The sequence below is a fragment of the Heterodontus francisci genome, chromosome 3, assembly GCF_036365525.1.
Source record: "Heterodontus francisci isolate sHetFra1 chromosome 3, sHetFra1.hap1, whole genome shotgun sequence".
NCBI lineage: Eukaryota > Metazoa > Chordata > Chondrichthyes > Heterodontiformes > Heterodontidae > Heterodontus > Heterodontus francisci.
Window position 1 is genome coordinate 175,573,076 of NC_090373.1, and position 13,166 is coordinate 175,586,241.

At 41.7% G+C, this 13,166-nt stretch overlaps 1 protein-coding gene across 4 annotated transcripts in view; it reads left to right on the forward strand.

Annotated features, from left to right (window-relative positions):
• rbks (ribokinase) overlaps nucleotides 1-13,166 on the forward strand; it is a 190,051-nt gene that overhangs the window by 58,387 nt on the left and 118,498 nt on the right. For all 4 annotated transcript variants that reach the window (XM_068027735.1, XM_068027740.1, XM_068027742.1 and 1 more), the window contains 2 exons: nucleotides 11,358-11,421; nucleotides 11,671-11,733. In XM_068027735.1, the coding sequence (XP_067883836.1) occupies nucleotides 11,358-11,421; nucleotides 11,671-11,733 (127 nt within the window). The remainder of the gene's footprint in view (nucleotides 1-11,357; nucleotides 11,422-11,670; nucleotides 11,734-13,166) is intronic.

Genomic DNA, 13,166 nt, shown 5'->3' on the forward strand with positions numbered 1-13,166 from the left:
GGGGCCTGAGTAGGACTGGAACAAAGAATGCTCGACATATCCCACAAAAAGACAGGCATAACTAGGACCCATGTGGTTACCCATAGCAACACCTTTTACTTGAAGGAAGTGAGCGGAGTTGAAGGAGAATACTTTATCTTAATGTTAGTTAGAGTCAGGTTTATTAAGGATCTGCCAAATGTGCATCTCAGTAGCTAGATTTCTGAAACCGCTATGCTTGGAAAACTTACAGAAGTGACCTTGTCACACACTTCTTATTGTTCAATATTGTACTTGGAATCATACAGCACAGAAGAAAGCTGTCATGCTGAGCATTTGAAAGAATTGTCCAATTTAGTCCCGGACCCCAACTTTTTCCCCATAACCCAGCAAATTAGTCCTATCCAAGTACATGTACAGATTTTTTTCCTTTTGAAAGTTCCCATGCAATCTGCTTCCTCCACACTTTCAGGTAGTGCATAACAACCCTGTGTGGGGGGGGAGAAATATTCTCCTCATTTTCCCTCTAGTTCTTTTGCCAATATTTTTAAATCTATGACCTCTGGTTATGAACCCACTTGCCAGAAGAAAAAGTTTCTGCCTACTTGCCCTATCAAAATGCTTCATAATTTTGAGTACATTCTATTAGGTCTCCCTTTAACCTTCTCTGCTGTAAGGAGAACAATTTCAGTTTCTCCAATCTTTCCACATTACTGAAGTCCCTCTTCCTGGTAAATCTTCTCTGTACCCTCTCCAATGCCTTGACGTCTTTCTTAAAATGTGGTGCCCAGAATTATGCACAATATGCTAACTGAGGCCTAACCAGTGATTTGTAAATGTTTACCATGACTTCCTTGTTTTTATACTCAAAACCCCTATTTACAAAGCCAAGTTTCCCATACAATTTCTTAACTGCCTTAGCATCTTGCCCTGCCACCTTCAAAGGTTTGTGAAAATGTACCCCCAGCACCTCTGCTCTTTGAACCCCTCTCAAAATAGTATATTTTATATTATACTACCTCTCCATGTTGTTCCTGCCAAAGTGCATCATTTCATGCTTATCCGCATTAAATTGCATCTGCCTGTTTCACCAGTCTGTCAATTTCCTCCTGAAGTCTGCTACTATGGTGATCACTATTTTTTATCTTGCCAAGATTTATGTCATCCGTAAACTTCATAATTGTACTCTCTGAACCCAAGCCCAGATCATTTTTATAACAAGAAAAGCAATGGTCCTATTACTGATCCCTGGGGAAACGCAATGCCCATTTCAGTCACAAAAACATCTGTTCACCACTACTCTCTGCATTCGATTGTTTAGTCAATGACATACGCAAGTCACCACTGTCCCTTAATCCCATTGGTTCTATTTTCCGAATAAGTTTGTTATGTGGTCCTTTACAAAATGCCTTTGAAAGGCCATATATACATTTTCTGCACTATCTTCATCAACCCTCTGTTACTTCAGAGGACTCAATTAGATTAGTCAGACACAATTTGCCTTTAACAGATCTGTGCTGGCTGCACCTCATTCTTCAAGGGAGATTTAATTTTGTCCTTGACAATGGTCCCTAGTAGTTTCTGTACCAATGATACTAGACTGATTGGCCTGTGGCTACCAGGTTTATCCCTCTCCCCTTTTTTGAACAACAGTGTAAGTTTGCCGTCCGACAGTTCTCTGGCACCACTCACACATTCAAGGAGGATTGAAAGATTGTGATCAGAGCTTCTGCTATCTCCACTCTAGCTTCTCTGAGCAACCATTTGGACCAGACGACTTGTTAACTTTGAGTAATGCCAACGTATTTAGCACTTTCTATCTATTTTTATCTTATCCAACAGCTTTACTCCCCTCCTTCTCTACTTCAGTATTAACTTATAGAGTCACTTCCGGCACAGAAGGAGGCCATTCAGCCCATCGAGTCTATGCCGGCTCGCCATCTTCAGTCCCATTCCCCAGCTCTATCTTCGTAGCCTGCAAGTTTTTTTCTTGAAGTGCCCATCCAATTTCCATTTGAAATCATTAATGCTTCTCTTTTTTGAAGACAGATGTAATGTACTCATTCAGTACCACAGCCATGCCCTCTGCCTCAACAAGAAGAGTTTACTTTTGGTTCCTCAATTGGCCCCACCATTATTTTTAACTATGCTATTACTTTCTATATGTTTGTAAAAGATTTTTGGGTTCCTTTTTATGTTACCCATTAATCTTTTCTTGTTATCTCATAGAGTCATAGAGAGATACAGCACTGAAACAGGCCCTTTGGCCCACCGAGTCTGTGCTGACCAACAACCACCCATTTATACTAATCCTACATTAATCCCATATTCCCAACCACCTCCCCACCATTCTCCTACCACCTACCTACACTAGGGGCAATTTACAATGGCCAATTTACCAATCAACCTGCAAGTCTTTGGCTGTGGGAGGAAATCGGAGCATCCGGCAGAAACCAACACAGTCACAGGGAGAACTTGCAAACTGTACCCAGAACCAAACCCGAGTCGCTGGAGCTGTGAGGCTGCGGTGCGAACCACTGCAACACTGTGCCGCCCCCAATCTGTTTTATTTTAACCTTTATTTCCTTTGACATCTAGCTTCTAGCTTTGGATGCCTCATCTTTCCTCCTTATGAGAATATGTTTGATTTGTACCCAAACTATCTTCACTTTGAAGCCCTGCCATTGCTCATTTACTGTTTTCTTGGCCAATCTTTGTTTTCAGTCCACCTGTGCTCAATCCCTTAAATCAGTAAAACTGACTCTCTTCCAGTTGGGTATTTTTATGTTTCATTTTTTCTTTGTCCCTTTCCATACTTAAAACCTAATTTATATTATGATCACTGTTAGACAGATAGTCTCTCACAACACTTACCCTACTTCATTCTCCACAACTAAATCCAGCACTGCTTGCTTCCTCATTGGGCTAGAAACATACCAGTTAAGAAAGTGCGCCTGTACACATTTTAGGAATTCTTCACCTTCTTTGCCCTTAACTCTTTTCTCCAAACTATATTGAGGTAATTGAAGTTCCCTACTATTACTGCTGTTCTATCTCCCCCTTACTGTTTGTGAACACCCACAGCAATGTTACAGCCCCTTTTCTGTTCCTTAACTCCAAATAGATTCAGTCTTTGATCCTCTAGTATATCGTGTCTCTGTAGAACATATTTTCTTGATCAATACTGTCAAACCTGTCTTTTTTCCTTCCCTATCCATCCTGAGTACATTGTACCCAGGAACGTTAAGTTCTTATTCTTGCCCATGTTTGAGCCAGGTCTCCATCTAAACGACTATATCATAACCCGTTATGGCAACTTGCACTCTGTAACCTGTCAACCTTATTGGTAACGCACCTCCCATAAATGCACGTGCATTCCATCACCATGCTAGCCGGCTTTGCTGTTGCCTCATCGAATTCCTGCTGTTTTTACACTATTATTTGTTCTGTTGCTGTTTGTTCCTTCTAGTTTTCTATGCATCTTGTCTCACTTCTCTTCTGCTGTGTCTTATTGCCCACCCCTCCCCCGCTGCCAATTACTTTAAGCCCTCCCCCACAGCACGGGAGAACAATGGTCCGAATCCTGTTCAAGTGCAAACCATCAGGCTTAAACACATCCCCATTGCCCCAGAACTGGTGCCAATCAATATTCCCTCTAAGCTGCATGATCGCACAGGGAACAAACAGGGTGTGCACAACCAACGTTCCCTTTAAGATGCCTGTATGCGTGATGACATGGCAATCCCAAAGGGACCGTGCAGTGCAACAAACTGGTCGTGCACAGGGAATGTTGGTCCCAAAGAATTGAGAAAAAAAGATTGGTGCGACAATGGATTTACTGCTGAGGATACATTGACACTAAAACTTTAACGCTGGATCAGTGGAAAATGCTTTGCACTAGCCATTAAGATTCAGTGTAAATCATCTCCCATCTATGCTATATTGGGATAAAAGAAGAGAAAAGGGAATGGTCATAGAAACATAGAAAATAGAAACAGAAGTAGGCCGTTCGGCCCTTCAGGCCTGCTCCGCTATTCAAAATAGATCATGGCTGATCGTCTAATTCAGTACCCTGTTCCCGCTTTCTCTACATATCCCTTGATCCTTTTGGCATTAATATATCTATCTCCTTCTTGAATATATTTAATGACTTGGCCTCCACTGCCTTCTGCTGTAGAGAATTCCACAGGTTCAACACCCTTTGAGTGAAGAAATTTCTCCTCATCTCGGTTCTAAATGGCATACCCCATATCTTGATACTGTGACCTCTGGTTCTGGAACATCCTCCCTGCATCTAGTCCTGTTAGAATTTTATGGGTTTCTATGAGATCCCCTCTCATTTTTGTGAAGTCTAGTGAATACAGGCCTAGTCGACCTAATCTCTCCTCATACGTCAATCCTGCCATCCCAGGAATCAACCTAGTAAATCTACTTTGCACTCCCTCCATGGCATGAACATCCTTCCTCAGATAAGGAGACCAAAACTGCACATAATACTCCAGATGTGGTCTCACCAAGGCCCTGTATAACTGCAGTAAGACATCTTTGTTCCTGTATTCAAATGCTCTTGCAATGAAGGCCAATATTCGCCACCTAACTGCTTGCTGCATCTGAATGTTTGCTTTCAGCGACTGGTGTACCAGGACACCCAGATCTCGTTGTACCTCCCCCTTTCCCAATCTATCACCATTCAGATAATCTACCTTTCTGTTTTTACAACCAAAGTGGATAACCTCACATTTATCCACGTTATACTGCATCTGCCATGCATTTGCCCGCTTACCCAACTTGTCCAAATCACATTAGAGCCTTTTTGCATCCTCCTCACGTCTCACATTTCCCCCGCCGCCCCCCACCCCCCCCCCCCCCCCCCCCCACCAGCTTTGTGTCATCTGCAAACTTGGAAATGTTACATTTTAGTTCCCTCATCCAAGTCATTAATATATATTGTGAATAGCTGGGGCCCAAGCACTGATCCCTGCGGTACCCCACTAGTCACTGCCTGCCACCTGGAAAAAGACCTGTTTATTCCTACTCTCTCTTTCCTGTCTGTCAACCAATTCTCAATCTATGCCAGTATATTACCCCCAATCCCATGTGCTTTAACTTTGCACACTAACCTCTTATGTGGGACCTTATCCAAAGCCTTCTGAAAATCCAAATACACCACATCCACTGGTTCTCTCTTATCTATTCTACTAGTTACATCCTCAAAAAGCTCCAGTAGATTTGTTAAGCATGATTTCCCTTTCGTAAACCCATGCTGATTTTGTCCAATCCCATTTATGCTTTCCAGGTTTTCTGCTATCACATCCTTTATAATAGACTCTAGCATTTTCCCCACTACTGATATACGGCTAACTGGTCTGTAATTCCCTGTGTTTTCTCTCCCTCCTTTTTTAAATAGTGGGGTTATATTTGCCACCTCCAATCTGTGGAAACTGCTCCAGAGTCTGTAGAATTTTGGACGATGACCACCAATGCATCCATTATTTCCAGGGTCACTTCCTTTAGTACTCAGGGATGTAGATTATCAGGCCCTGGGGATTTGACAGCCTTTAACCCCATTAATTTCCCTAGCACTATTTTTTTTACGAATACTGATTTCCTTCAGTTCCTACCTCTCATTAGACCCTTGGTTCCCTAACATTTCTGGGAGGTTATTTGTGTCCTCCTTTGTGAAGATAGAACCAAAGAATGCATTTAATTGTTCTGCCATTTCTTTGTTCCCCATTATAATTTCCCCCATTTCTGACTATGAGGGACCTACATTTGTCTTCACTAATCTTTTCTCTTCACATATTCACATTTACTCTCATACTCTATTTCCCCCCACTTAATCAACCTCTTTGTCCTCCTTTGCTGAATTCTAAACTGCTCCCAATCCTCAGATTTTCTGCTTTTTCTGGCAATTTTGTATGCCTCCTCTTTGGATCTAATACTATCCCTAATTTCTTTTGTAAGCCACAGTTGAGTCACCTTTCCGGTTTTTTGCACCAGACAGGAATGAATAATTGTTGTAATTCATGCACATATTCTTTAAATATTATCCATTCCCTATCCACTGTCAACCCTTTTAGTGAAGTTCCCCAATCTACCACAGCCAACTCGCACCTTATACCTTCGTAATTTCCTTACGAGGTAGGGTTGGGGATGAGAAGGTTGAGAAGAAAAAAAGAACTTGAAATATGAAACGAGAAAAAGCTATTGGGACTATCGAGCCAGTACCTTCTATGGCCTCCATGAAGCTTAGCCAATTATGCACACCAGTTCTGATGAAGGGTCACTGACCTGAAACATTAACTCTGCTTCTGTCTCCACAGATGCTGCCAGACCTGCTGAGTATTTCCAGCATTTCTTGTTTTTATTTCAGATTTCCAGCATCTGCAGTATTTTGCTTTTATTATTTTGCACACTAACCAATTTGTTCAAATTTTTGTGGGTGATGGATAACCACAAGTTAAAAATTCAAGAAAATACCCAGGATTCTTATTGAAACTCCAGCATCATAAACTAATGAGGCATCTTACAATTCCCTATCATGACCAATTGAATTCCATGATTATACCTTATCCGTCACCACAAAAACAAATCAATATATTGTTGAGTATTTTATTCCAAAATCATTCTGGTCAGTCTTCTATGAACCCTTTCACTAAACATATATCAGTGTCCTTTTATGACTGGGATGCTCAAAGCTGCACACAGTATTGTCATAGAGTCATTACTGCACCGAAGGATGCCATTCAGCCTAACGAGTCTATATCGATTCTCTGTGGAGCAATCCAGTCAGTCACATTCCCCCATCCTATCCCCCTAACCCTGCAAGTTTATTTCCCTCAAGTGCCTATCCAATTTCCTTTTGAAATCATTGATTTTCTCTGTTTCCAACACCCTCTTAGGTAGCGAGTTCCAAGTCATTACCAGTCACTGCAGAAAAAATTTATTTCTCATATCTCTTGCCCAAAACCTTAAATCTGTGTCCCCGTACCATTGTACCATCGGATCATGGGGACAGCTGTTCATTGTCTACCTTACCTAAACCTGCCATAATCTTGTACACTGCTATGAAATCTCCCTTGGTCCAAGGAGAACAACTCCAATTTCTCCAGCCTATCCTTGTAGCGAAATTCCCTCATCCCTGAAACCATTCTGGTAAATCTCCTCTGCACCCTCTGAAGGACTTTCACATCCTTCCTAAAGTGTGGTGACCAGAACTGAATGCAATACTCTAGTTGTAGCCTAACTAGAGTTTTATTGTAAATGAAGACCTTACCTGTGGGCTATATAAGTTTCTACGAAGTTCCCTTGAAATGCATCTTTGTACTTGGTAGCCTTGCTGCTCGAGCTCTGAAGTTGGTTAAATATGTTGACCATTGCATTCAAATTCTTCTCCTTTCCCACCTTTGCGGATTGATACCCACTTATATATCTTGACTCCTCCACCATTGCTAAATTATCAGACTGTCCAACGAGAAAGCAGGCACTGTTAGACCTGATTCTTGGGAATGAGCTCACATTGAACAAGTTCTCCTTCAACTACCCTCACTTCCTTTAAATAAAAGATGTTGCCATGGGTACCCACATGGGTCCTAGCTATGCCTGCCTTTTCGTGGGATATGTGCAACGTTCCTTGTTGTAGTCTGACATAGGCTCCCTCCCTCACCTCTTTGTCCAGTACATTGATGACTATTAGTGTTGTTTGCTGCTCTCGCCCTGAACTGGAAAATTTCATGGGCTTTGCTTCCAATTTCCACCCTTCTCTCACCTTCACCTGCTATTTCCAACTCTTCCCTTCCTTGACTTCTCTGTCCCCATTGCTGGGATAGGCTATCAACCAATATTCACTATAAGCCCACTGACTTCCACAGCTACCTGGACTACACTTCCTCATACCCAGCTTCCCACAAGGACTCTATTCCATTCTCCCAGTTTCTCTGTCTCCGTTGCATTTGCTCTGCTGATACAGCTTTCCATATTAGTGCTTCCAATATGTCTTCCTTTTTCCTCAACCGAGGATTTCCCCCCCCCCACCACCCTGGTTGCCAGGGCCCTTAATGTTGTCCGTTTCATTTCCTGCACTTCTGCTCTCACCCCTTTCCCTCCCTCCCAGAACCAAGATGGGGTTCCCATTTGTCCTCACCTTCCACCCACCAGCCTCCGTATTCAATGGATCATTCTCCACCATTTCCACCACTTCCAGTGTGATGCCACCACCAAACAAGTATTTCACTCCCCTCCTCTTTCAGCATTTCAAAGGGATCATTCCCTCCACTATAGCCTGGTCCGCTCCTCAACCCCTCCCCTTCCCACAGCACCTTTCCATGCAAGCACAGGAGATGCAACACCTGCCCTTTTACCTCCTCCCTTCTTGCTCCAAGACCCCAACCACTCCTACCAAGTCAAACAGTGATTTACTTGCACTTCTTGCAATTTAATATATTGTATTTGCTGCTCACAATGTGGTCTGCTCTACATTAGGGAGATCAAACGCACTGGGTGACCACTTTGCGGAACACCTCTATTCAGCCCATAAGCGTGACCTCGAGCTTCCAGCCGTCTGTCATTTTAATTCTCTACCTCGCTCCCACTCTGAGGAAATGAGGAATTTAAAAAAAATGAGGAATTGAAGAAAAATAGTATTAGAAGGTTGTATTGGAGAAATTAATGGACTGAAGGTTGGTAAGTCCCCAGGACCTGATATTCTACATCCCAGAGTGTTGAAGGAGGTAGCGACAGCGATAGTGGATGCATTGGTGATCATCTTCCAAAATTCTATACATTTTGAAACGGTTCCTGCAGATAGGAAAGTAGCAAATATCACCCCACTATTTAAGAAGGAAGGGAGAAAGTAAACAGGGAAATACAGACCTGCTGGCCTTTCGTCAGTCATTAAGAAAATGCTAAAATCTATTCTAAAGGAATGTGATAAATGGACACTTGGATAATAATGATCTGATTGGGCATAGTCAACATGGATTTATGAATGGGAAATCATGTTTGATGAGCCTGTTGGAGTTTTTGAGAATGTTATTAACAGAATTGATAAAGGGGAATCGGTGGACGTGGTATGCTTTGATGTTTAGAAGGCTTTTGATAAAGTCCCCCCACAAGATATTAGTTAACAAAATTAAAGCACATGGGATAGGAGATAATATACTGGCATTGATTAAGGATTGGTTAGCAGGCAGAAAGCAGAGGGTAGGAATCAACAGGTCATTCTTGCATTGGCGGGCTGTGACTAGTGGGGTACCACAGGGATCAGTGCTTGGGCCCCAGCTGTTCACGATATATATCAATGATTTGGATGTCGGGACCAATTGTAATACCTCCAAGTTCGCGGATGACACACTAAACTAGGTGGGAATGTGTGTTGTGAGGAAGATGCAAGCGACTTCAAGGAGATTTGGACAGACTTGGTGAGTGGGCAAGAATGTGGCAGATGGAATATAATGTGGAAAAATGTGAGCTTATCCACTTTGGTAGAAGAAATAGATGTGCAGAGTATTTCTTAAATGGTAAGAGATTAGAAAGTTAAGATGTATGAAGGGACCTGGGTGTCCTTGTCAATAAGTCACTAAAAGCTAACATGCAGGTTCAGCAAGTAATTAAGAAGACAAATGGTATGTTGGCCCTCATTGCAAGAGGATTTGAGTACAGGAGTAGTGAAGTCTTGCTTCAATTGTATATAACCTTGGTTAGACCACACCTGGAGTACTGTGTGCAGTTTTGGTCCCCTTACCTTAGGAAGGATATTAGTGCCATAGAGGGAGTGCAGTGAAGGTTCACCAGACTTGTTCCAGGGATGGCAGCACTGTCCTATGAAGAGAGATTGGGGAAACTGGGCCTGTATTCTCTAGAGTTTCAAAGAATGAGAGGTGATCTCAGTGAAACCTACAAAATACTTAAAGGGATAGACAGGGTAGATGCAAGTAAGATGTTTCCCCTGGTTGGGGGATCTAGAGCCAAGGGACACAATTTCAAAATAAGGGGGAAGCCACTTCGGGCAAAGAAAGAGGAGAAATTTCTTTACTCAGAGGGTTGTGAATCTTTGGAATTCTCTACCTCAGAGGATTTCTAAATACCAATGATGTGAAGGGATATGAGGATAGTGTAGGAAAAAGGCATTGAAGTAAATGATCAGCCATGATTGTATTGAATGGCGCGGGGCAGGCTCGATGGGCTGAATGGCCTACTCCTGTTCCTATGTTCCTGTGACCTTTCTGTCCTTGGCTTCCTACAGTGTTCCAACGAAGCTCAATGCAAGCCCGAGGAACAGGACCTCATCTTTAGACCAAACACTTTATATCCTTCTGGACTCAACATTGATTTCCATAATTTTAGATTGCAGTTCCTGCCCCCCCCCCCCATTTTGTTTCCATTTTCTTTACTGTTTTTTTTTTCTGTCTTTCTCTTTTGCGTCCCTTTTTTTCCTTTTTCGGGTGGCAGCTTTTCATGATACTGCCATTTGTACCTCCTCTGGATACATCTTTTGTTTCTTTACTTGTCTCATTACCACTCGCTTTGGCCTCACACCATGAACCCTTCTGTCATTTAATCTCTCCTGGCCTCCACGCTATCACAGACATTCCCTTTTGTTATTTGTGCCACCCTCCCCCCTTTTTACTTGATCGAAACCTATTGCATTTCCAACTTTTCCCAGTTCTGATGAAAGGTCACCGACCTGAAATGTTAACTCTGTTTCTGTCTCTACGGATGCTGCCAGACCTGATGAATTTCTAGCACTTTCTGTTTTTATTCCAGATTTCCAGCATCTGCAGTATTTTGCTTTTGCATTCGTTCTTAAAGTACCTTCCTTCGTAAAGTTTAGAAATTGTATGCTGCACAGGGTGTAGAACAGACACCTGCAAAATGCCTCTGATTATTCCCCCCTCTATCATTACCTTTCTATTACTAATTTTCAATCCAGCTATATTTATTCCATTGAGTTCAATCTTGTTTGAAAGCCTCACATGTGGAATTTTGTCAGATGCCTTAAATTCATTGTAAAATGAATACACGGGACAGTCCTTGTCCACTAATACAGTTATTTCATTTGAAAGATATAGCCTGCTGTTTTAGAGATCATGTTAGCAACTACTCATGGCCTTCATACTGTGTGGATGAAAGTTGAATGCATTTTTCAAATCTTCTGTGAGCTATTGATGAATAGAGAAATGAGGCTGTTACTGTCAACAACTCATGCAAGTTTGTTTTGAAATGTGCTTTCGTTTAAATTGCATTCTAAGAGCCAGGTGTGAGTTATTTCAATCCCACTATCAAAAATTAATTTGTAGCTGGTTTCTTTATTAAGATGCAATAAAAGTGTATTAGTTTCAAGAAGCCATCCCCTTACAATTCTTTTCCTCGCAAAACAGGTTGGGAAAGATTCATTTGGAGATAATTACGTCGAAAATTTCAAAAGTAATGGCGTGTCTACAGGTATTACTTCAAAATATTGTTTTCTGTATTGGGAGAGATTATGAATCTGCAGTGGAATTACTGCAGATCTCCTGTTGGACATTTCTCTATCAGCAGCTGTCTTGCCGGTTGTAACTAACTTTTAGCAGTTGCAACTAAGCTTTATTGATTAGAGACAGCTTTGGCATAAATCAAGCCTAATTCTAATTACATAGCTGTATGTCACAGTGTGAAAATTATTATTACACATTTTTCAATTTCTCATTACAGACTACGTGGGTCAAACAGATGAGGCATCGACAGGAGTTGCCCCTATTACAGTGAATGACGAAGGTACTGCACAAGATTGACATTTTCATGCTTCCTCCTTAGCTTACTGAAAATAAATCTTTAATCAGGAAAGAACTGTACAACATTGGCTAAATGCTTTTTTACATTTAAATGAAAGTTTATAATATTCATTAGTGTGCATTGGTGAATGCCTGCCCATTTGTTTGAGCAAGTATACATTGTTACCATAGAATACTAATAACAGGTAGATCATTAGCTGACCTCTTGCAATACAGAGATTTCTTTGAAATACAGAAAGTTAAGTTAGATTTTAAGGAAAGTTATTTTTGTTATTTTCTGCCCAGTGACAGGGCGGCACAGTGGCGCAGTGGTTAGCACCGCAGCCTCACAGCTCCAGCGACCCGGGTTCAATTCTGGGTACTGCCTGTGTGGAGTTTGCAAGTTCTCCCTGTGTCTGCATGGGTTTCCTCCGGGTGCTCCGGTTTCCTCCCACATGCCAAAAGACTTGCAGGTTGATAGGTAAATTGGCCATTATAAATTGCCCCTAGTATAGGTAGGTGGTAGGGAAATATAGGGACAGGTGGGGATGTGGTAGGAATATGGAATTAGTGTAGGATTAGTATAAATGGGTGGTTGATGGTCGGCACAGACTCGGTGGGCCGAAGGGCCTGTTTCAGTGCTGTATCCCTAAATAAATAAATAAAATAAATAAATAAATAGAATATAGTGTTATGAAATACTTTCAGGTCACAGAGTCAGAGAACATGCTCTTTAGCCACCACATTGTGGAACTAGCAATCAACATAACTGCATCCCAGAATATGGGCTAGCTAGATCCCTCAGATCACTGCTCCTTCAACCAATAAAATCTCAGAACCAGAAAGCAATAAGATTCAAGAAATGCATATAGTATAATTTTTGGTGGGCTTAGCCACAAAAATGATGCATGACATTTTACCAAACGGAAATTTATTAGGCCACAGTCACTATGACAGTTCCTCACTATGTGCACTATATGAAATGATACAAAACACTAAGTAACATTTTGTTGCAATTAACTTAGTAACTATTAAACTTTTGTACAATTATGAGAATTTATTTCTGGCTCAAGAATTGATGAAAAATTAATACAGCTCCAAGGGATATTTTGATCAGAAGTTTTCAATGCTACTTATATGTGACTAAACTATTTCACCCAGAAGCTGTTCTGTACTAGCTTTAGCTCCTGGTGCTGTTGGCAGTACCATTGTAACCACAGAAACAACCAGGCCAAAATTGGGATGTGGGGTGAGGAGTCATGAGATTAAGATTGAGACTCCAAATGGAGGGCAGTTGGAAATTGGTACTTGGCAATCCAGGAACTGAGAGTTGGGATGCTTGGTGCTTGGACAAGAGGGGAAAGGGAAATTGGGATCTTGTAGTTGGGGACGGGAACTAGGGATTGAGTACGGGGAGAGATGAATGGAGTAAGGTGG